This window comes from Thunnus thynnus, chromosome 16 (genome assembly GCF_963924715.1).
Source record: "Thunnus thynnus chromosome 16, fThuThy2.1, whole genome shotgun sequence".
Classification (NCBI taxonomy): Eukaryota; Metazoa; Chordata; class Actinopteri; order Scombriformes; family Scombridae; genus Thunnus; species Thunnus thynnus.
Window position 1 is genome coordinate 19,219,498 of NC_089532.1, and position 24,775 is coordinate 19,244,272.

A 24,775-nucleotide genomic window follows, 5' to 3' on the forward strand; every position below is an offset into this window, starting at 1 on the left:
ACTATCTGGATATTGAATATCACCTCGTAAGTTAAAACTTACACAACTAAAACAACTCATTTGATGGATTCAGTCAGTTAAGTTCAAGACTGGTAAATTTTATAAATATCTTGAATGGAGCAAGTTTTTGCAGTCTGAAGTTTGTAATGCAGTTTTTGATGTATTAAGGCCTGGGAAACAGACCCTAATGTTTGCTTTATTGATCCTTCCGGAGAGGCTTCCTCACCTTGAAGTTTATGAGCAAGCTTTGACGGACAAGTCAAAACAACAGCGCAGTCTGCACCGAGGATTATCCAGGTTTCCAGGTCTGGCTTGCATGACTTTGTGTTTTCCGGTGTTTTATTAGGCCTTTGGATAGATGAGAAAGTCTACTTGCTCTTCGCAAGTAAGATCTCAGAGAACCCCCCTCAGAAACAACCCACCACCACTAAACATCTGTTTGTGCTACCGAGATAAGAGAACAACCATGGTAAGCAAGAGAAAACAATCAGATTTAAAGGAACTAAGAGAAGACAAATCTCCCATTTGGAGCAGAAGTCAAAGACCAGATGTGCATGAGCTTGCAATTCTGCAAGTGAAGTAAAAACCACTAACAGATACCATCTTGGATGACATCACTCAACCTTAGGGGGTTGTTCCTCCAACCCACTTTAAGTATCATCAGTGCAGGCCACTTTGGTTCACACATTTATTTTTCAAAATAAGTGTAAATGTTACAGTTCATCATCTAGGAAACATATTTACAAGGTTTGCAACAGTGAAATAAATAAGGTTGTATAGAATATAGTAGATAGAAATGGTAAATGGTCTAAAATGTACAGCAGCTTTGGCTACCAAAGTTCATTTTTCAAAAACAAAAAACAAAACTCAAACTATAGTTTAGTATTAATAAATAAAGCTATGTGAAAAAATAAATAAGGTACTCTTCTGTCCTACTAATTTAAACTACTTTTTTTTTTCTTTTCTTTTTTTTTTTTTACACATAGAAGAACAAAGAATTGCGTAAGCTTTTACAGTCGTCTCTTCATTTTAAAGCACATGGTCATGATTCAAACCGACACAGATCTACTGAGTTACTAAAACACCTCAATATAAATTGGTCTCCAACCAATTTTGGCATCAGAATGGTCTTTATATTGAGAAATTGGCAATGGATTGAGAACTCTGATCCAAAAGCCTTTCCTTTGAAACCCCGATTTATTTCGTAATGCTTTTCGAGTCTATCCTTCCCCGTACTGATCAGATTGGTACGGAGCCTCCAGCTGCAACAGCGTGTTCACTTGAGTGGTTTAACATCTCCGTGTGCTTAATATGCCTATCAAATCCCTGATTAGGGCCTTTATCCCTCCAAGAATCCCACAGTGGACTTTCTAAAAAACACTGGCTCCAAAGAAAAGTGCTACGTCTCTTTAACACGCTCTGATGCTGTAATGTGTACAATTATGTACAGTTACTCACAAGCTCCCCTTAGACTCTCATGTTTCCACATGTCACATTTCACTAGTATATGATGAGTTGATGAGAACCATCAGTGACAACTGTATGCTGTATGACACAAACAATCTGAATATTGGATGAATATATTACCATTTTTTTAAGATTTCTTGATATCGGCTAGCACAGTTATTAAATGAAAACAAGAAAACAAAGAAAATGCATTAAGGCTATAGAATTAAGGCTTTAAAAAGAATTATTACGAACCATCACTAACATTCGGTGTGAACAGTAGCTACACACACACACACGCACACGCACACACACACACAGCTGTGAATAAAGTTATGAAGCGTGGTATCAAAGACATTCCTCATAGGTCCAGATGAAGCGTCTGGCACCGTTTTGTCTCCTCTGCAGTCAATAAAATGACATTCTTCCTGGATGAATATCACTCCACTTTGACTTCAACTCTGAGATTTTGAGATGATGAAGTACGACTGATTCCTTCTGGAAGAGCCTAGGTTGGGTGAGGTTGAGTGGAAAGACTGTATTGGTTACTGTATCTCGGACACATTGCGGTTTGTTGTTGGGGGAGTTTTCTGAATGGAATGACTCAGGTCAAGTCTATTATTTGGGAAGTGTGTCCTTCCTGAACATGATGGGGGGAATGTTTAGACTAGCATTTTCAAAATGTTTTAATCTGGCCCCATGTAGACACCCACAATAAAAACAAGAGGTGGCCAAGAACAACACTACAACTAGTACAAATACTGTAGCAATATACAAAAACTAAGATGGAAACCACACATTCTAAAGCAGGGGTTAGGATCTGGGGGTCTATAAAGCGCTGCTCACATGTTATGATTTGGCTGCTTAACATAATTTGATCCAACTGGATTATCAGTTCCTTTGGCCTCCCTGCTGATGATAATGATTACATCCATGAAGCACAGCTGCATTCAGTGGGGCAGCATCCTGTACACCCCTTTAAACTACAGCCCAAACCCCCGTCCTAAAGCTTTTTATCTTCCTCTTCTTGCCTCAAAGTTCCAGTTTCAAAAGGAGGCAATAATAAGCAATGATATTACAATGTTCACAGTCAAAAGTCTGATTCTGACAGAGGAGCCTCTCTGGCCGCCTCCTTCTCTGCGGTAAAGCAGAGCGTGGCTGTGTCCGTTTTTTTTTGTTTTTTTTTCCTGTCCACCTGTCCATCCACCTCCCAGCATCTCACTCCACCCAGTTGCCATGGTAAAGGTCCAAACACAAAAGAATATGGACACATAATAAAAGAAACAGAGGTCACTTGTTTTGTCTCTTGTAGAGCATCCTCAGTTGTACTGTCACACAGAGAGAAGGGTGGGAACGAGGCGGCGCCCAAGGTGCGTGTAATGATACACAAATCACCGTGGATACAGCAGTAAAGAGAGAGTGGGAGGTGCTGGACAGCTCTGATCGGCTGAGTTTGAGAGGTGTTTTTTAGCGCGGCGTCCAGTCGTTGCCCATGCTCAGCTTGGCCCTGGGGATGGTCATCTTGTCCCCAGAGGGGGAGCTCATTTCTGGAGAGAAGTGGATGATCCCACAGTCGTTCTTCACATTCTGAAATTTGTTCTCCTTGGAGGGCTCCATATAGACCACCGAGTTCTTGTTTACATGCTTCTTCAGAATCACCGTCTGTGGAGGAAAGGTTTTGTTGTTCAGAATGTTGGTCTTGACAGCTAGTATTGATGAATGCTTGCTAATTTATGTTAGCGTGCACTAGTATGTCATAAAATCTACCATGAAATGAGTCTGTAGTGTGAGAAAATCAGAATTTGTCACAGAGCATTTATCAGAAGTCATCTATGTTAGGACTAACGTGACCTTGTTTCCAGTTGAAAGTGCAGGTTAAGAAGTAAGCATGGGGAAGCTACATTAATCCTAACTGAATGACAGCTTTAGCACAGACTGTAGCAGAGGCTGGAAGATCAAGGAAATCTCCTCTTCACCCATCGACAGATTAACGCTGGAGACACAGCCATTTGTACGAGAGTGTGTGTGCAATTTAACACCATTTTACGCCAGTGCTTCAAAATAATGAGCAGATTTATGTGATTTACAGATAACTTCTCACCTTCTTTGGTGCACTGTAGCAGGACATCTGCACCCACTTCTTTTTCTTGTTGATGAGTAATGCCACAATGAGGAAGATGATGATAGCCAGGAGGAGGCCTGCCAGGATCCAGGCGGCTGACTGGTAGATGAGGGCCATCTCTGTTTGGCTGGGGTAATTCTCACCCAAACCTGGCTCATCTGTCAGACATGGACAACATCAATATTGGACATAAAACTCGGCACAGAAAGCTCCTCTGCCTCCATCCAATATTTTCATAAGTGAAACCTCCCAATTACTAAATCTAAATCAAAAACAGCTTATGTCTCTGTGTTAGCATTTGGCAGATATCCTGGCGCAGTACATAACAGAAAAATGAACACAGGGTGTCTTCAGAGAGATCATGTTAAGCCAGTGTCCATTTATCATTACTGTTTTACTTCAGTATACATGAATATAAATTTCACTCATTTATCAAGGCAACCATAACTATAAACACTCGCAGGCATTGGCAGGGAGATGATGGTAAACAGGCTGCATTTATATAGCTCCTTTCTAGTCTTCCAACCACTCAAAAGCACTTTACACTACATGCCAACACTCACCCATTCACACATTGATGGCAGAGGCTGCCACGCAAAGTGCCAATCTCTCACACACACACTCACACACCCATGGCACAGCCTTCGGGAGCAATTTAGGATTCAGTATTTTGCCCAAAGACACTTATATATGTGGACGGGAGGAGCCGGGGAATCGAACCACCAACCTTCCAATTTGTAGACAACCAACTCTTCCTCCCCAAGGATGCCAAATAATTAGGATGAGGTTATTACTACACAGATTAAAGGGAGTAAGGAGGGGAGTGATGAAGACAGGGATGGGTGGGTAAGTTGTTACCTGTGTCAGCAATGATGGGCGGTATAGTGACAGTGGTGATCCACACTGCAGTCTCCGCTGTTGTAGTGACCGTTGTCTTGGGGGCGTTGGTAGACACCATCACTGGCACTGATGTCGTCATTTCTGTCCAGACAGGATTAAGATCCATTACCAATATCACTGGTGTAATTGAAAACATGCCATACATAGAAATGTATAACTGTGAGTTAGTATATACACTCCCTGATGTTTCAATTGATAAACTGTGTTTATAGGAACTGTCCTCTTGTACCGCTTTGTGAAGGCATTACGTAAAAGCTCTGTTTTCCCTTGGGCAAATAACAAAAACAAAGCCCTGGTGAAACGGCTACATATCAGAGTGAACAATGGGAGCCTATGCTGAGGTTTTCCTCTATAGGAAAAGCTGACATGGAGCTTTGCCTTCCTGTGCTGCCACAGAGAGAGTGTTGCGGGCCGATTCAGCCGGGGACAGGAAACACGTGTGAATGTGCGGATGCTCGAGGAATGTTTTCGCTCAGAGTGGACTGTGTGTGTATGTCACATGGAATGTTGTCGTGAATGGCCGTGTTTGCCCATGTAGCGCCAGAGTGGCTAGGACTAATGAACAAACACATACACACATATTCAGTCTGGAAACCGGCATTCCCTCAGTTACTCCCTCTTTTTGACATGTGGCGTTATGAATTACAACTTTCCCATCAACAGGCTGTGCCTTGTTCCAGTGGTACCACTGATTATAAAAAGGATGGCAGTTTTTCACAACTTTGACAGTTCCTTTCACTATGTGGAAGTGTTACATAAAATGTGTGGAATATAAACCACATTTAGTAAGTCTAAACTAAGATTTTAGTGTAATAAAAATACACTAAAGGCAACTTAAATACTCACCGAGACAGTGTGGGCAGCACTGGCCCTTGCGTAAGACGGGCACCCTGCAGTTGGCAGCCGGACAGCGCTGTGAGAAACACTGAATAGTGCCGTTGTTGCAGGTGCAGCTGGTACAGGCATTGGCCTTCCAGGAGTCTCCAGCCAGCAGCACGTCTCCATCGCTGGTTATGCAGTATTCCTGCAGACTGTTGTTCACTGGCAGCAAGGGGCTCAGCGTCTCCTCTGTGGTTACACACAGATATAAATAGGGTTAAAATACACAAATGTTAAGTTAAGGGCTGCATAGTAGGCCATGTTCCAGCTTCTTCTGTTACTAAATAGAACTTGGCAATGTCAGATTTGAGCTGAAGTCTAGTTAGTAGACAAATGCAACTTTCAAGGGAAAGACCTAATTTAGTCTGAGTTGTATATAACTACAAGGAGAGGCCTGCATGGCTCTTGCATTTATCCCTGCTGTATAACATCTCAATCCACAAGTTATTGGGGCTTTAGGGTTGCGTTCGAGATAAGATGCTTTACTGTATGTTAAACACAAACAGAAGTGATTCCATATGGCAGATGTCAGTTCAGTCTCAGGCCTTATCTCTCTGTCTCATCAGACTCCCGGAGGCCTGAGATCTACGGCCTTCTCATGACCAAAGACTTCGTTAGCATGCACACACTGCACTACCCTACTGTACATCATAGGGCCTGTCAGTTAGATGTGTATTATTCCCACATTCCTGGTGACCAGCCCCATATATCAAAGGCTGGCCTCTGACAATCTGCTTTTTTTTGAAGGGAGATGCAGCGATAAGGCAAGCCGGCATTCTCAAGGAGCAGCTCACAGGCGCAGTCATGCATTGCTAATTTGTGGGCCTCATGCTCGGGAGTGCTTGGACTATGTTGTTTCTAAGTGTATGAGAGAGACTTGAGTGTTTGGGTGCAGTTGTAAATAAAATATGTGTGCGGTTTTGTGTTCGCTTAGACATTTGTGTCAGAGTATATTCCCATAACCGGAGGAATAGCACTGATTCAGCAAGATTAGCTGTATTCTTGCCTTTCCAGCAGTAAGAGAGAGATAGATGAACCTCCGGTGTGGGCTGCTGGGTGAAAGCAGTCCACATGTGCTGCAGCCTGCCTGGAGGATCACTATGTAAACCCAACCGGTCTTGGCTGGTTTCTTTATGAGTCTGTGTGCCTGACATAAAACTGCCCGACGGAGTGCAACATGCAAGACCTTCCAAAACCACATGCTGATAGTACATCCAAGATAGCTTTATACTACTCTACCCACAACCCTTCCTGGAGTTATTCAGCTCCTCTTGTTTTTCTTCTGAAATTACCCCTGCTTCCCTGCCCTTGCCTGGTCTTTTTCAAGTTACCTGGGCATACATGGCAACAGGTGTCCTTGTTCTTGGTAGGTGTCTGGCAGAGAGCCGGGGGACAAACTTCAGTGTCGCACAGGACACGTCCCTTCCTGCAGGTGCAGCGTGTGCACTCGTCCAGGTTCCAGGTTTCCCCCTCCACATAAAATTCTCCCCCAGGGGCTCTGCACACAACCATGTCCATCCCTTCTGGCTGACCACTGCCTGACTCATCTACAGTAGGGGAGGAGGAAAGAAAGAAAGGAAACTGTCATGTGTGTTTTCTGCTGTCAAATTCATATTCTGGTCTGCTTTCAGCACCAAACAAACATTCATTCAGCCTTTAACAATAACTGTTACATGATGAAGTTAAACAACGACCTCCAGAGAGTAAACAGAGTCATAGGTTACTAGAATAAGGATGCATGAGAGACCTCTATCCATTAAAAAGAAGCCTCAGGCAGTATAGGGTGGTGTCCAAGTCGTGTTTTGACACTAATTTAGTTGAAAACATCTTTCTGTCCAGCAGAGTAGCCGACATCTGCAAAGAGTTAGCCTGTCGTCCCTTGACTGCAAAGTGTGTGTAGCTTCTGAAACTTGTAGACATTCTTTCACTCCTAAATATTTAAACAGCCAACTGAGTCACTCCTCCATAAATATCCCGCGTGAGTTGGAGGGTTGTGGTTAAAAAAGTGTACGTTCCATTTTTAAAGAAACAGACAGAAACTGCGGGGGTGGCTGTGGCTCAGGAGGTAGAGCGGGTCGTCCACTAATCGGAAGGTTGGTGGTTCAATCCCCGAGCAAAGATACTCACTCATACACCAATATGTGAGTGTGTGTGTGAATGGGTGAACATTAGAAACATTGTACTGTTAAGCGCTTTGGATAAGAAAAGCGCTATGTCACTCCTGATGAGCAGGTTGGCACCTTGCATGGCAGCCTCTGCCATCAGTGTGTGAATGGGTGAATGTTGAGATGTGTTGTAGAGCAATTTCAGTGGTTGTCAGATTAGAAAAGTGCTATATAAGCGCAGTCCATTTACCATTACTGTGACTTTGTGAGTTTAATGATCCAAAGCTCACAGGTGAATGAGCTCTTATGGGACTATGTACTGTGTATTGCTAGATGCACACAAGCATATTAACTAACTGCAAGTAATTCTTAAGAGGTAATTGTGTATCAAGTCCTAAAAACTTTAAGTTCTAATTCACCAAAAGGTGACATATTGTATGTTGATACTTAAGGAGTGGTGACTTTGATTCAGATTATTGTCACTTGTTATGTGAGATAATAAGAATTTTCAATACGTCGAACTACACAAGAAACAATCAAACTGATCTTACATTGGTGTCTTTTTAAATCAGGAGAAGATTTCTAAAAGTTGTGTCTTATTTTGTATTTTTGTATTTCATATTTTATCCATCATTTCATTCATTATCAAAGTCATCGCTGAGTTCTGGGAACATGGTGACATCCCTACAATGAAGTCATGAAAGTGAGTGCACCCTTAATGTTGGCAATAATCTCCCATTGCACAGGAAAACTGTGAGCATGCAACTAGGGCGTGTGTGGTCATGTTGACACCCCGCTGTTCATATCCCTCCACTGGCTCACAGTTGCTACCCGTATCAAATTCAAAACCATGACACTCGCTTACAAAACAGCAACTAAAACCGCTCCCACCTACCTGAACTCCCTCATTCAGGTCTACGCTCTCTTCCTCTTACTACGCTCTGCCAATGGAAGGTACCTGGTACAACAACACTACCACAACAGGGCCTTGAGTCGCTGGCTAGACTTTTGTCCTCTGTAGTTCCCTGATGGTGGAACGAGTTACCAAACTCCAGTAGATCTGCAGAGTCCCTCTCGATCTTTAAGAAAAAGCTAAAGACCTAGCTCTTTCACAAACACTTTCACACCTGATGGACTGAAAAAAAAAATCCAGTTCTAAGCACTCTATGCATTGCCTCTGTGCACTGCCTGCTGGCACCTACGTCCTATCAGACTTGAACTTAGCTTTATGGCACTTACTCACATTGCTCTCTCCTGACTAGATCCTTGCCTGTGTTGTATTAACTCTCAGATGTATGTCGTTTTGGATATAAGTGTCTGCTAAATGAAATTGAAACAGTTTAACATTGTGTGGTAGGTCCTATTTCAATGATAAAATCAATCTGTGAACTAAACTAGTTTTAGTTCATCTTCATTTTCTCTCCCTGTTAAGTTTGGCTAACCGAGGGGTTTGTTTAAAACCTGTCTGATCATCTGAGATCATCTGTTTATTTCCCCATCACACTTTCATTCCCAGATGTCAGCAATTAACTCAGTGAGCACAATGTTATTATCTCAGATAGGATTGATTGCCAAAACACGCTGTAATAATTTGGAAATACCCTTTAATACTGGATATGAAATAAAGTCTCTTGTGAATTGCAAAGACATACCCTCACACGTAGGACAACACTGGTCAGGCTTCACAACTGGATTAGCGCAGCTGGGTACAGGACAGGATATGAGCACACACATCTCCCTTCCAGAGTGGCAGTAGCAGTCACGACAGCCATCATGCCAGCTGTCACCTTCCTCGTATCTGTGCCCATTGGAGGTGAGGCAATAACTGGGCATCGGGGCCGGGACGGTGGTGCTTGGGACACGGCCACTGTCTAGAGAGACAAACATAAAAGGCACAGACATTACTGGGGTGGCTGTGGAATTGTGAAATAGCAGTGTGAAAATTCAGAAAGCTACATTGTGTGGTAAAGCAAGGAACCTTGTAAATCCAGTGTGGAAATTTCATTAAACACTTTTATGATTTACAGTAAAATAGCTCAGTGTTATTGTCCTGAGTCCAATTTCATTAGAGGCGAAAGTGAAAGCTAAGGGGTTATGATTCCACACACTGGAGCATTTTTGATCTTTACTGCATATTTATTTGCCAGTGATGAATTTATGATCCAGCTACAAATGAAGCTTAATAACTTTCCCATGATTTTCGTCACCTAAAAAAGAGACAAAAAACACAAACCATACAAAAAAACTAAAATCTTGTTGCTCAGGAATGCATATACATTACAAAGGGCCCAAGCTGCTAATAATTGGGCCCAAGCGATGTGATAAAGTCAGCACGGCTCTTAATGCTTGTAAGGATTCACTGGGATGAGAAACAAAAGGTGTTTCTTGGCAGATGTTTAGACGTCTCTTCTCTTTCATTTCAATCTCAAAAACACACACACACTCTTATCCCTAAATATTTTAGTAGTCCACAGAGAGACTTATCCAAGACTTTCAAAATCAGGTAAACAGAGGTTTATTTGCAGTAGGTGTTGGTCTGTGTGTGTCCCTCTGTTTATGGAGATGAGGAGCCAGTCGCACTGATCATCTTACCACAGCATATTTGAGGCTGAAATATTTATAATACAGCTAAATTGGCAAAATAAACACATCACACAAAATATGGCACAGCATAAATATGGCATCTACATACTTGCTTTTAAACTTGGGCGTTGAGGGAATCTAATTAGAGTTGCACACAGAGCTACCGGATAAAGCTACATACCAACATGAACCAAAACAAGCAAACATAAAAGTCTGCAAAGCAGAGCAGCAAAAGGTCACACGAAATCAAAACTGCAGCTTAGAGGCAGAAACTCTAACAGAGCTCACCTATCATCCTCCATCCTCTAACCTTTATACTGCTAAAATTAAGACCTTGTGGTGAAACTGTAATTATGTATCAAGAGGTAAATATATATAATCAATTTAAAGTGTGGGTAATATATCAATATAATATCATATTGGGATATAGGTTAAAAATGCTGTAGAGATGGAAAGTGTCCAGTAAATTTTGATTTTTAAATTTTTTTGTATGAGTGGATTTTTTTTGCTAGAGACTGGCAGCACAAGAAAGGTCAAGATCTCGCCACAATCAGCAGGGTTCATGCTCTGGGGACCCTGAATATCCATATCAGGTTGAGTCCAGAATGAAAAAGGTTTCTCCTCTGGGGAGGATGAATGCTGATTAAAGCTCATGGCAATCTGATCAGATGTTTGCATTTCTGGTTTACAAGTGGAAGTTCTACCCCAGTGGAGGCCTTAATGGAGAGGTTGAGGGGGTCAACAAATCATTAAGAATTATCCTCTGGAGAGTGGGGCCCATGTATTTAATATATAATACAGTTGCTCAGTTGCTCAGTCTTCCTCTGGACCAAAAACAGACAGACTTACTGAGAAACATCAGTGTTTCTCCTTCAAATTGGTTTGTTTTCTGTATTCCATTTCTAAAATGGACATCTGAATTAATTAAATTTCTGAACTGTTCAGTTGAGTTGAATAATAGAATAAATGTATAGAACAAGTTACAGCACAGGTGATCATCCCATAACTATTGGCACAGTATTGATTTTTACCTTTACACATGCAGATGGAGCAGCCCTTCCTGTTCTGTCGGTAGCCGTCGCTGCAGTGTTTGTCGCAGGTGAAGGGGGGACACTTGACACAACGGCACATCTCGCAGCCATGCTTGTTCCTCCTGCAGGGCCGCATGCAAACACACATGTACAACTCATTTACCCAAAGAGAATGTCAGGAAGTAAACAATGCTGCTCCTTTGAAGCTCACGCAGAGTTTAAAATTGCTTCACATTGAGGATATCTCCAAGATGAGCAGAAGTCTGTGGATCAACATGATAATGTTGTGGTACAGTGAATGCCAGATGCTCAAGTCTGGTATTATCAACATCTGGACCTGCTTTCCCTTCTCTATATTAGCTGCCTTTGAAGAAGGCCAAATAAAAGGCCAACACGTGAGATCCCTGTGGTTTGCACATCATACCAACGAAAGGAGCAATCTAAAGCCATTTCAGATGCTTTCAATTTACCCTGTTGCATCCTTATTGCTCCAAAAGCCTTTGGCAGACACATAAGAGCACTGAAAAGCAGCAGCGAGACAAGAACTAATGTGGGCACAGTGATTGGGGAGTAAAGGGAAGGACAGATATGGTCAAGTATACGCTGATGGGTGATTTGTAAATCGAGAGAAAATTTTACTAAACTGACTAGAATTAAAACTTGAACCAGAGCAAAGCAACGAGCGAGGAGCAGTATTAAGTGCAGAAGATGCAGAGACCAGAAATAGACCAGTTGGATCAAATTATCTGCCTAATAAAACATGAATGAGCTGCAGGTTGATAAATTGTCAAACCCGAAATGAAAGAATTATCTGTATCTGCATTTATGTCGTTCTAGACTCCCTCTCTATCCCTCCCTGTCTCATTCTCGCTCTCCCAACCAGCTAGCCTCCCCCTCTGTCTCTCCCTCAAGGTAAGTGATGATACCTATTTTATGAAGCGGTGGCCTAGTTAGGTCTGGGTAATTACTCTATTAATCTTCATCTGCCAGGGCAGTGTAAATAAAAGAACCCTCGAACCCATGCACACTGCAGTGTCTCATGAAGAGGACAGAGCATGTCAGGCTCAGCAAACAGAGAACCCTATCTATGCTGAAACAGCAATAACGGCTATTGAAACAACATTGTGAGGGCTTGGCCAGTGCCTCACTGTACAAATACAGAGACAGAGAGTGCTGCAACCTTAGAGCAAGGCTTTGTTTAAAGATGGTGTGTGGAATGCCAAGCAGCGCTTTGGGCTCCAGGGGGATAGAGGGGCTTCGGGAGGCATTGGGGGCCCCAGCCTTGGGACTGCTGGCTCGGCACAATTTCCAGTGTGCCAAAACCGTGATGTCCGGAGGAATGCCATTCATGACTGGTCACAGTGATGATTTTGAGCTATTAAGGATGGAAAACACACCAATAGCTGCCTTGTGTCCCATCTCTAAAAACTCAACGTAATTCATAAGAACTACTCCGAGAATGTCCTTCATCTCGACTGTTTACACATGAGAAGAGTGCTCAACACATGGTTTCACATAGTTCACAAAGTTTACGCTCATTCTGCTTTGGAGACCAGAGCCATCAGTTTTGGTTATGTACATTACAGTACTCACAGGATGTCATCAATACAACCAGTATAAACAGAGAGATCCTTTGTGCCTTTTGTTTCTTTGTGGCGACTGTATGCCTGAGTGAGAAGACAAATCTGCATTGTAAGGCTGGCAAGCTCTCTGAGGATTTCAGACTTCTGAGGCTAGACCTTAACAGCTGCTTATGAAGGCTGAAGCCAGGACTTCCTGCTCCTCTTTTTCCCGCAGGGTGCCCCTCATCCTTTCTCCTCTCCTCTGGCATCCTGTGCAGACATATCAGGCCCATCTTGAGCCATGGCTCCAGAGAGCATGGTTGAGATACCAGAAGAATCCCAACTGTATACGTTTCATAAAGGATGCTTTTGTCCTGATGTGTTTTTGATCGTTGTTGTGAGACGGAACGATGATTTATGAAATGAGAGTGGTGCCTGGGGACCAGAGTCCCAGTAGAGAGCACTTCCAGATGTTTGATTGGGTTAAATAAGATTAGCAGGAGAGGAGTTGCAGGGGGCTGAGAGGCTTGTGTGGACCTCACAGTGAAGTGCTCACACACAAATATGCACACACACCACACTCTCACACACAAATTTAGAAACCTGGACTGGCCACCAAGGTAGGCCCTTTGATTATGATGCCAAACCAGGACCAAACAGGCACTGGCCTCTGGGCATCACTTAACAATATAAGAACTCCTTATTTTACCTTAGCAATTTACATACAGGTGACAGCTAGGGGAAATTAACTTTCTTAAAACAAAACCAAAACCCTTTTAAGGTTAAGATTTAAGGAGGTAACCTCCATTTTCCCAGGAGTAAAGCACTGGTATTGTTGGAAAAAAGCTCCACATTATAAACTGTTCATTACGAAATGGATCACCTTTCACTGACATAACAGAATTTCCACCTAGATTTGTTCACCTTCTACGTATGCAAGAGCAAAGTGTATGGTTTCCTCATACATCAGCATGTTACATCACTGACAACCACAAATCCCTTTGAACAGGCAGAAAACACAGATGACAAATGAGAGGAGCTGGACTTGGAGCATGAGAAATCCATGGGGTCACTAGGTGTACTTACACATATCCATAGGGGCAGGTCTTAGTGCAGGTCAAAGGTCGGCACTTGGGCATGGGGATGCTGCACTCACACACCTCACATCCAAAATCATCCCTCTCGTATCCCATTGGGCATTGCAGGGAACAATATTTTCCCAGGTCAGGGCAGGAGTCATCTGAAAGAGTTGAGGGAGAGGTCATCTGATCATGGGCACAACCATCCATCAAAAGCAAAGGCATGAGTTGCTATGGGGCTGCTAACGGGAAAATTCCTGTGACAGAGAACCTTGCAAAGACTGTAGCCATGGACACAAATAAGCTGTGATGAATATGAACGTGTGCACGCTGCTGTCAAAACCAAGTGTTTCTTTTGACATTAGCAGGCGCAAACAGGTACATACAGCAATGCATGTCTACCACCTCAATGCAAAATGCAAGAGACTTACCTTGCAAGGCAGCTGGATTCGTGATATCACAATCATGTGAGATCACATTCGGATGCAGATTCTCGTGTGATCTTGTGATCTCGCGGATCCAGCTGCCTCGCAAGGCAAGATGGTGATAGACAGATGGTTCATCCAATCACCTGCCAAGTATTTTTGGAAAGTGCCTGCCCTTTTCCAACCAGTTTCCAAGGATGACTTCTCAGATGGTTCTGGCCATTTGGCGTGTCAGATTAGCAAGAAGCAGCAAGTTGGAGGAAACCTATCATGTCACAAATTTGTTCAAGCTTCTTCAAGTGAGCCCCTGATACTAACCCTTTAGGTAAAGTAAGGAGAGTGAACTTACTGTTGAGACACTGGCAGAGCAGACATCCATTTTTGTCTTGATGGAAGCCATACGGGCAGTCATTCCCTGACAGAGAACAGTTTTCCAGGGGAGGACACAGCATGGGGCTAACTGTTTCATAAGAAGGCTCTGGAGAACAAAAACGAAATGACGGAGACGGGTTGGTATTTTACATGACAGCATCAACATTCAAAGTAAAAAACAAACATGAAAAAGTGGTTCATTTCAGACTTCTTTCTTTTTTTTACATGTGCTGAGATCCCCTCAGGTGTAATACCTCATCTGTGCTTTTTGTGCCAAATGTAATAGCCACCTATTCACACTGCTCTTATTTTGGAGTAAACAGTAATTACAGATAAATGCAGAGCAATTACACCAGGGTGGGTCGCACTGTAAGAGGTATTGTACCTCTCTGTCTTATTGTGCTGATCTGTCTCCCATTAATAGGTTGTGTGTAAAGAGCATCTTTAGCGAATATAATAGAGTGTCCCCTAGATTGAAATTAGGCTTTGGGAATGCTCAGACCCTCTTGAATCAGGGCCAACTGTATTGTGAAGCCCCACAATTTACGATTGTTTAGAAAAACACACATAGTACACACACATACATGCACCATAGCTATTTACCATCAAATGTCTCTTGCCACGTTCGATGGGAGGAGCAGCCCAACGAGCTGTAACTAATTACGCTCACAAAAAAAGGATCCACTTCAATTATGCAGCCTCTTGTGTTAAAAGCATGCCGCAGCCTCACACACACAGGTGGGTCTCATTTTGGCGGGCAAGGGTAATAAAGGAACACAAAGGACCCTGCAGCTTGAAGAATGCTCCGTGGCCTCCCCTTTAATGAGCCCATGCCGACATGGCCTCTGTGGCAAAGCTGCGGGGCCACAGGAGCCTCCTACATGTGGTATGTGTGCTAATGTGTAGCTCATATAAATATCAGCCATACATTAGTTGTGATAAATATAAAACAAGTGCATTTCGTTTTTTTCCAGACCAATACAAGTCTCTATACCTTCACAGAAGGGACAGCATTCTCCAGGGATCTTGACAGGGTTCTGGCAGCTCTGTTTGCAGGCCATGGCTGTGCAGTGCGGTTCCCCATCCACACATTGGCAGAAGGTGCAGTCGTCCTCTTTCCACTGCTCCTCATGGGCTCGCAGCTTATTATTCACCCAGCAACTGGCCTTAGTGCTGTCCATCGACAGTAACTCCACATCTGAGAGGACAAAGAAAGACATATGCATGGTAGGTTAGGGAGCAAAGTGAGAGAGAAGAGGAATCTTTGATCTGAATCTTTGCTCAAATGTTTGTCAAAAGTTTAGTTTGGTTTGGCTACCACAAACAGAATTTAAACTCAGAGCTTCAGTCCAATGTATCTTATACAACATATTCTACTGTAATTGAGTTACAGGAGAGCAGAGCTGGGTGAAGCAGGATACTCCATGAGGGAGCTAACAGGATGGCCTGTCTCTATGTCTTATCTACATATAAGTAGACTGGGGAGAGGTCCCTGGCTTAGCGACAACATACGAAGGGATTTAAGTTGAAACTAGAAGAGTGCACTCAGTAGAGTGCAGATCTCCTCTAGGTGTGTACAGTCAAGATGGCAGCAAAGATAACAGAAACAAGGATTTATTCATCTCGTATCGTGCATAACTTTAGTGGATCATAACATATCGGATATGGAATTAATCTGCAGATGCTTTGGTTCAAGATGAGACATAACTTTTTTATGATGTCAGTTTTTGAGCCACAACCAAGGCCAAAATGTGGCCTGCAACAGACTAGGTAGGCCTTGTTTTTAGCCTAGACGATTGCCAGAAAAGCCTTGTTGCAACACATATCGTAAAAAGACAAGGACTGCTGAAAAGACTAAAGTCTAAGCTTTACGATAGGCCCATAAGGAATGGCATTATAAAATGGGTTTTTCAAAAACTGTGAATCACCGCAGCAAGGAGACGTCCTTGAGCATATAGTCATAAATGTGTATAAAAAATATTAGGCTATATTAGTAACATGCGAGATTAACTGCAGACAGATACACACATGGACACACGCATACACACACAACGCATGATCCCCTCCAGGCCTACGTCTGGCGGAGATAATAAGACAGACGAGCTTTGAGACTTGGCTCTGTTCATCTAGAGAGAAATTTGTTAGCCTAATTGGAAACACAGCAAGTGTGTTGACGTTCATAAGTGCCTGTCCCTGCAGTGTCGACTCCCCTCTTGACTGAAAGCTTGAACTCATCTATGTGTGTTTCTGCTGTGACCCTGAAGGTCAAAGGCCAGGTCAGAGTTTGATACCATAAATTTAACTCCAAAGCAAAGAAAGCACATTTAAAAAAACTGAGATCTGTAGCCATTAGTCTTAAGCTGGACCCATTAAGTTTGGAACAGTTTAAGAGCCAATCTGGGAAGCCATTCTGCTCAGCTTGCGGTGACGTATGATGCCTGAGTCCTGTTCTGGGAACATTTTTGTCATGTTTTCAACATTTACTATAAACAGTTTTAATTGTTTCTGTTACACTGTTTATTGGTAACAGAGGCAAGTTAGAGGGTGGTCTCAGCATTTTCTCTGTGTGTCACTGTGAAACAAAGGTGTGCACATATTTCTGTGTGTTTATGTGTTTGGTATGGCTTACTGAATGTGTGTTAGAGGGAGAAAAGGTGCTGTGTACTGTGCACAGGAGTCTTATTTGCCCTATCTGATCCCAGCGGAGTTTTGGCTGCTGAGGTTCTGTCCATCTGGCTGCGATTACCTGAACAGCCTGATCTATTTTCTCTGTCCCTTTCTCTTCTTATTGTGTGCACCTCATGCATGCTACACTATTATCCTCAAAGTGAAACTTTAAAGGGTCACTCCAGGATTTTAGTGTTTCACTTTGGACTCCTGGGAGACAGAACAAAAAGAGAGTGGTTGAAATTGATGGAGCAGAAGTAAAGATTACCGTGATTATTCATCCACAGTAAGGATGAAGCCCCAAAAACCTACGATCCTACACTTTCCATAATGCAACTTGATGCCAACATGGGAGAGTTTGCTTTCTGTTAAAAATGTGTCATCAAGCCAAAACTGAGATTAAACTTGAGCAATTTTCTCAGACTTGACTTCCTATAGAACTGTTTTCAAAGGCTTAGTAATACTCTGCATGTCAGGTAAATTGACTTTAACATGTAGAAAGCAATATATTGTTACCCTTTACCTATCCTGACACAATACATAGGTTAATTTAACCTGCTTTTGGCCTATTGGGTCATTGTGTTAGCAAATACCTTTTACACATCCAGCAGACACAGAACAACATTAGCACTTGTTTGGAGTCATTTTTCAGGTGACCTGACCAATGTAAATCCTATATTCACTCTTATTTTAGCTCTGTTTTGGTCTCCACCAACTTCTGAGAAAAATATCCATCTTTTTTGCTCCTACAGTAAATGCTCAACTATGTACACGTGCTGGTTGCTAACTTTGTCTGTCTGATGTCTGGTGCTTGGCAGGCAGTCTACATCGGGTTTATCAGATCTATTTTGCTGAGAACAGCTATACCTGCTGCTGCTTCTAATACTCTGCGGGTTTATCACTACAAACGACCCCTTTCACATTGCATGTGGTCATTTTGATCAAACATCAAGGTAACCTATACATCTCTTAATCCACATTAAGAGTACAGTTTAAATTCTCCACAGTGGTAAGTAAAAACAGCTTTCCATGAGAAAAAGATGAAAGCATTCCACTCTATCTAAATGCCTGCACATTCCAAGTGTACCTTCAACAACTGACCTAACAAGTTCTCCTCTGCGTACTTGCTCTTCGTCTTTGTCCCTCTCATGCGCCCGTTCAACTTTAGCCACGCTGGCAGAGTCCGGAGCTGGCTACCGTCTCCATCCACTGGCTTCTGGCAGACTGTAATGTGGTCGCCATATGCGCTGCAACCCCATTTTTTAACAATCCCAAGAGCACATATCAGAGCTCCCTACCTGGCTTTGAGCACATGTGTTTTTGTGAGTGGGTCTCCCCCCCACACCCCCACATCAAGCCAGAGCCAGATATCACAAAGCCAAGCAGTACACTCTGAAAGAAAGAGGGTTTTTATGTTCTTAAGTCTCCCCAGTGGAAATGAATCCCTGACTGGCTCTCTGGTGTGCCTCTTCTATGCCAGGTATGTTAACAACTGTGGAAGCTAGTTATATGAGGAAGCCATTAAGGTAGGGTCATTGAAGGTAAGTGTCAGGCAAGGTGGATTTTGATACCTTGATACCTCTCCTGTATCAACTTTCCACTCTTCTAGCTAACCACACCAGCTTCCCTGTCACATCACCAGCTGCTTAAACCTCAAAAGTGTAAATCAGAATATTTATATTTAATAGGCCATGATAATGCCATATATTTCTGATCTAAAAAAACATTATGATAAAATGTGCAAGCATCGCAGCATAGAACAAAGATGAATGAGTGTACCTATGCAGACAGGGCAACACTCGCCCTCAGGAATGTAGAAGTTTTCACAGTCCTGCTCAGCGCACTCTGCCTTGGAGCAGAAGGAGATTCCTCCTCGACACTGACACAGCCAGCAGGGGTCCATGCGGTACACTTCCCCCTCTGAGAACTCCTTCCCATTGTGGACACACTTGGGAGACACTGAGAAGAAGAAGGAGAAGAAGAATCAGACAGATGCCGTCAACCTTAAAATTAACACCATGTGGGGATGATAATGCCTTGCACACTGCGGTTTACGAATGAGGGCACTGTGCACTGTCAGGTGTCTATCACATTTGGCGGGGATTAACACCAGAGTTTTGTGCTCATGACTATATGACAGAAAAATGCGTTTTTCATCACAAATGTCAACCTCGATCATTGCAAGAATGTCCCAACTGTATACAATCAATTACAAATGCATAAACATCCATTCATTTCCTGCTATTGATGGAAATGTTTATCAGAACCAAATGGTGCTGAGGTAGACACTGATGGCTGAGGTTATGCCTGTGGGGTGGAATGGCATTTATCAGACAATAAAGCCAAGTCGATGAGGAGGAATTTCACAGGGATCTATCAAGCCTTGAAAAGGCGTTGGACACTTGCAGTGTAGAGTAAAAGAAAACAGTAGTGGGTCTGAAGCTTTGGCAGAATCTGGGCTCGGTCTGCTGGTGGCAGGTGGAGTGAATCAATGCTCTGGCCTTCCTTTCCCAAAAGCATCCAAGCCCTTATAACCTCTTTTAGCTCTGTTCCCCCTACTATGAAATAAAATGAGCTTAGTTACACCACCTTTGGAAAATCAAGGTCTGGTCTTGTGTCTAGACAACATGCCCAGTAAAGCCTGAATACAGACAGGAAAACCTTGACCTGAAAGCGTGTGAACCCGGACATTAATGTGTGTGTGCTTGTGTTTGTAAGTCTGTCTTTGTACTGTAAAAGAAAAAAAAACTAAGTGAAAGAAAAGCAGAAAAATACTTATAATAACATAATCAGTTGCAATTTCTAAAAAGTGAAACAAATGTTATTAATTATTTAAAATGAATGATGGTAGTTTGTGGTCAAAGGAACAGGAAGATTACAGCATAACATTTAAGTGGTAATTCTGGATTACGTGTTCAAATGTACCATGGTGGTTTGGTTGACTCATCATTATAAGATCTTGCCTAACCACACAGTAAATTCTCATCAAACACACTTGATCATGAGGGAAGTGAGGCAATGTGGTTATGTAAGAAAGTCTCCAGACTCACAGAGGAGTAGCTACACTACTCAGATTTGTAAATGTATGGCGCAGATGCGAGCACATGTGGGGCCAGTGGTTCCTATACATGAGAGCGGCATCTGTACACCATATCTTTAAGTGCAGACTCAAAGTGTCTGCGCCGATGACCCCATGCTTCCCAACAACCAGCGCTGCACTCTAATACAAAGCAGGTGGGCTAACTGAGTTGAAAGTAGAGTGGGGGATTTGTTGATCTTTTATTCTCTTCCCTGCCATCTTTCTGTCCCTCTCTCATTCAGTATTCCTGCTGTCCCGCTTTGCGTGCAACAAAACCAAGCAGAGAAAATGCAATAAGCACTTTAGCTGGCCTAAATCAAAAGGCACGGCAACGTTTTTTAACGCTCACAGAAGCAATAGGAAGTCACATGAGGGGATGCTCACATGTGATTTCCGCAGTGTTTGTTAATGGTAATCCCTAAAACAACTTGCGGCACAGAGTCTAAATTCCAGTCATGCTTTGTGATGTTCAGTCTTCTCTAAATTGAGGTGAGGATTGGATGTGGAGATGGATGGGCCACAAAACATTGGTCCTAAGCCTGTCTAAATCATTCAAAATGGACTGTCATACTGGTGCTTCTTGTGGTTTACAGGCAAATAAAGCAAACCATGGTAAACATGACTTTTTCCCAGAGAAGGCTAATGATGGGATTTATTATTGACAACTTTACAGTGATGCTTTTGAGCATCAGTTTAAAATATCAAATGACAATGTAGAAATATGAGTTTGACTTATGTAACTGACACAACCACCCATCAACTTCTGAGGACATGGTTGTTGCGTGTTTATAACAAACTCAAGCTGAGCTTCCTGAGAACCATTAGTGTGGTGATCTCAGCCCTCTTGCTTAACACTGGTGTAAATCTCAAAAGAACATGTGCAGCCCTGAATGTACTTTGCATCCAGGGCTGCCTACGGGGAACGTATGCAGAATATGAGCCAGCTGAAGTGTTGATAAACAGCAGACCACAGTTAAACAGAATCAAACAGGATCATCTGGAACATCAGATGACATCAGGTCAGGATGGCGCTGCCAGGTTTGCTCTGCCACCCAGATATAGTCCTTCTCCAGCCAACAGTGGAAAGACTCTTTCGTTGATGGAGGCCAAAACACACAGGTGGGGCTTATTGTCACTGCACACACTGACCCTGACTAAATATGAGCACACAGCCAAGTGGGCAATGGAAACAAGTTAATCAGTCCAAGTCTGACACGCAGAGACAATGGGGGGCCGTGTTAAAGTGTTCCATTAGAGGATAGGTATGGTATTTGAAAGCAACTTAGACTTTCTATGTAGAAGTAACAGTATTTGTAGCCAGTGCTGTAAAGGCCTCTGCAGGAGCGGACAGTGCATGTCCTTGTCCATGTCCCTGTCCGTGGAGCTTTCTGACACGGCGCGCAGTCATGCAGGCCTAACGGACAGTAGGGGCAGCACAAAAGGCATCAAGCCCCAGGCCCAAAGAGCAGCAGACACTTGTTATCAAAACACTGATCCCATGGCCCCCACGGCTGCCATTCAGCCCCCGCCGGCCTGCCGGACTCGATTACCCTCCCCACTGGCAGAATGGAGCACATAAAAAGCATTCCCATCAATGAACTGTTGAACCTTTTCCCTTTGGACGTGTGACCAGACAGGAACCCTTTGACACTGCACTTCTGTTGAGCAAATTCATAGCCTAAGCACTTTTCTGGTCACTGGGCTTGTTAAGTCCATTAATTCCGGGACACGGCACTCATTTATACATGTGGAGGGGCCAGAATGGGAATTTGTTCTGTTGGTAAAACAGCGAATATTTGTTGGGAGTGCAGAGTAAACAGACCTATACCGCAGGTCCCCTCCCTGCCTTCCTGACTCTCCTGGTTGCCTTTGCCCCACATCAGAGAGCACTGAAGTCCCTCTGTATGTGATCAACATCTACTCTCTCACTTTTCTTTCCCCTGTCTCTTTTTCACCAGGTAAAAAAATGGTGCAAGATGCAACAATCACAATCTGCTTCGAAAAGCCCATTATATTCAATCTCCTTTCACGCAATAGAAATATTTGCAAATACACCCCTGAAAAATGTCTTTGAACCATGGTGTTAACCCTGGGAGGCATCAGCCCAGCCTGATAAACAGCCCAACAGTAATTATCCAATCAGCAACTCTCCTTATCATCTGTGAACATTAGTCAGCAGGGAGGAAAGCATTACTGCAAGGAAAATAATTGCCATCCCAAAGGCGATGAATCTCACACCAGCTGTGCCATAGCTAACCGCAGTGGGAGACCAATCGAAACAGACTGTGTAGCGTGCAGTTCAGCGCAATCACCTTTTTGGCACTCAAAGACGTCACAGCAGTCTCCTGGCTGGCCACTGGCTTGGCTGAGTGGCACGGCACGTTGTCCGCTCGGGCACTGGGGCTTGTGGCAGGCACGGAGGTCGCAAGTGCACTGTGGTGGTAGGGAGGGGCAGCATCCAGCAGGGGGTGTGTAACTCTTGGTCAGGACTGAGCCCTTGGGGCAGGACGGCACCTGCAGATCGGGACATGTCACCCCGGCACACCTCAGCTCCTCTGAAACACACAGACACAGATGTACGTACATATTCAGATACAGGTGGGTATGCAGCATATAGTATTTGCAAACAAAAAATGGGAGAGGCACAACGTTGGCATCTTTCTATTTTTTCCTCTCCTTTGTAAAGAATTCTGTAAAACCACCTTCAACTGTTTTACACTCTGACAGTGCCCACACTGTTCATCTAAATTAAGGATGGATTTTTCTGTGCTTGCATAAGTGTGTGCATTTGTGTGTGTGTGTGTGTGTGTGTGTTAAGGCTGCCTCCTCGTCATGTCAGTTGAGCCACTTTGGAACAGCGCTACTCGTGTTACGGTCTAAAAACTGAGTTCACACATTCACCCAACACAAACTCTGTGCACAGTCATCAGATCCCCAATTCAGTCTGTGACAGCTTTACAGCATCCTGTCAGAGAAGTGAGAGCGGCGCTCTAGACACGACAAGGCTCTCCACATATCCTGTCTACGGGACTCTGATCCCACCCAGCCTGGCTCACAATCCAAACAGTCCCTCACGTTCTAAAACCAGCCATTAATACCAGCCAACCTTCAACAGAGTTTCTCTTCTTGTCAGTGTAGAATCTCCCCTTCACTTGGCATACCAGCATGTGTTTGTCTATACATTTGCCAGAGCCAACATAATGGCTCTGATACCCCTTGTTAGGGGGGGAAAGGGGTGCAGGGGTACTGGAAATCTGGGCAAAGGGGCTCAGGGGTGTATTTTGGAGCCGGTTCAGGAAAAGAAAAGTGGAAGGCCCCTCTGTACCGACATTGTATGAGAACAGTAGCTACATACAAAGATTGGATTACCCAAACCAAAGGGACGTGTTTATTTTGGTTCTCAGTGTCACTGCAATGTATTCATGCAGACAGAAGAGAGGGGTTGGGGAGCACAGACTCATGTCCTGTCCTATAATTGTCAATCACTAAGTAATTTCCCAGATCCCCCGCTGAAAGCACAGTAGATACACATTTTGTAGCGCTTTGACAGCTGAGAGGAAGACTGGAAAGGCAGCTAAACTAGCACAGGGGTATGATGACTGAGAATGAGGAAAATCTGGTAATTGCACATCAAATTAAAATCTTTACTGACATTTAAAGGAGGAAACGCGTCAAGAAATGGTCGCTTTAAAAGAAAATTATGTTAAGTGGATTATGATTTAGTTACAAGGAATACTTGACAATCTTTGCATACATCTGTTTTTTTGAGGAAAAGAGATGATACAGGCCGGGGTTGCGTAACAGTGCTTGGGGTTCTGGTAGCGTTTCCAGAGGCTGTTGTTGATGGTCTTCCCAGACTGGTGCTTTCTCAGTCTCCACAGCGCAACACGATTCTCTCAGAGGATGTGCCTCATCCCTGACATTTGAAGACCTGTAAGTGGATCCTTCTGGGATTTGCCAACAGATGGGGAAACTGAACCGGTGAGCAGTTCGGGGTCCAGACCCCTGATCCCCTGATTGATGATTCTGCTCTGCCAGTCCTCAACTCCTGAGCCGGACCACCGAATCACACTGTATTATCCTCATCCATTCCAGCTATTTAAGATGAACTCTCTGGTCTGTTCTGATGCTGGCATTGCATTTAAGTAGTTGTTTGATGTCTACCTGACCTAGAATAAAACACAGAGACTGTGACTGCTGTATTTAGCTGGGTGGGGGTAACATTTCTGACAGATGAAATTGAGGATAAGGGAAACGTTGAATTTTTCTGGCTCCAGATAAATAGAGCAGGAGTGTGAGGTATCTGTACCGTACTGTTTATTCAAGCAACCTGGGAACAGTGAGGACCACCACAAAGCTCTCATTGATAAACTTTGAAGCTGAATAGTGTCATAGAAAATGTGAGTAAAACCCCTCATTTAAGGGAAGCTACAACCCTTTTAACAGTTTTTGGCCTAATTCCTATGCTGGAGTTAAATAAACTTCAGTTGGAAGCGCTGATTGGCGAATGTTTTACTTCAAATGA

The 24,775-nt window shown here is 43.4% G+C and overlaps 1 protein-coding gene across 1 annotated transcript in view; it reads right to left on the minus strand.

The window, feature by feature from the left end:
* Window positions 1-674: 674 nt before the first annotated feature.
* Window positions 675-24,775, minus strand: part of crim1 (cysteine rich transmembrane BMP regulator 1 (chordin-like)) — a 34,798-nt gene continuing 10,697 nt past the window's right edge. The window contains exons 4-15 of the mRNA XM_067614962.1: window positions 22,563-22,805; window positions 18,951-19,130; window positions 15,499-15,702; window positions 14,482-14,610; window positions 13,715-13,868; window positions 11,067-11,188; window positions 9,105-9,323; window positions 6,679-6,894; window positions 5,315-5,536; window positions 4,427-4,549; window positions 3,548-3,726; window positions 675-3,108 (exon numbers count right to left, since the gene is read on the minus strand). Of these exons, the coding sequence (XP_067471063.1) occupies window positions 2,914-3,108; window positions 3,548-3,726; window positions 4,427-4,549; window positions 5,315-5,536; window positions 6,679-6,894; window positions 9,105-9,323; window positions 11,067-11,188; window positions 13,715-13,868; window positions 14,482-14,610; window positions 15,499-15,702; window positions 18,951-19,130; window positions 22,563-22,805 (2,186 nt within the window). The 3' untranslated portion in view covers window positions 675-2,913. The remainder of the gene's footprint in view (window positions 3,109-3,547; window positions 3,727-4,426; window positions 4,550-5,314; window positions 5,537-6,678; window positions 6,895-9,104; window positions 9,324-11,066; window positions 11,189-13,714; window positions 13,869-14,481; window positions 14,611-15,498; window positions 15,703-18,950; window positions 19,131-22,562; window positions 22,806-24,775) is intronic.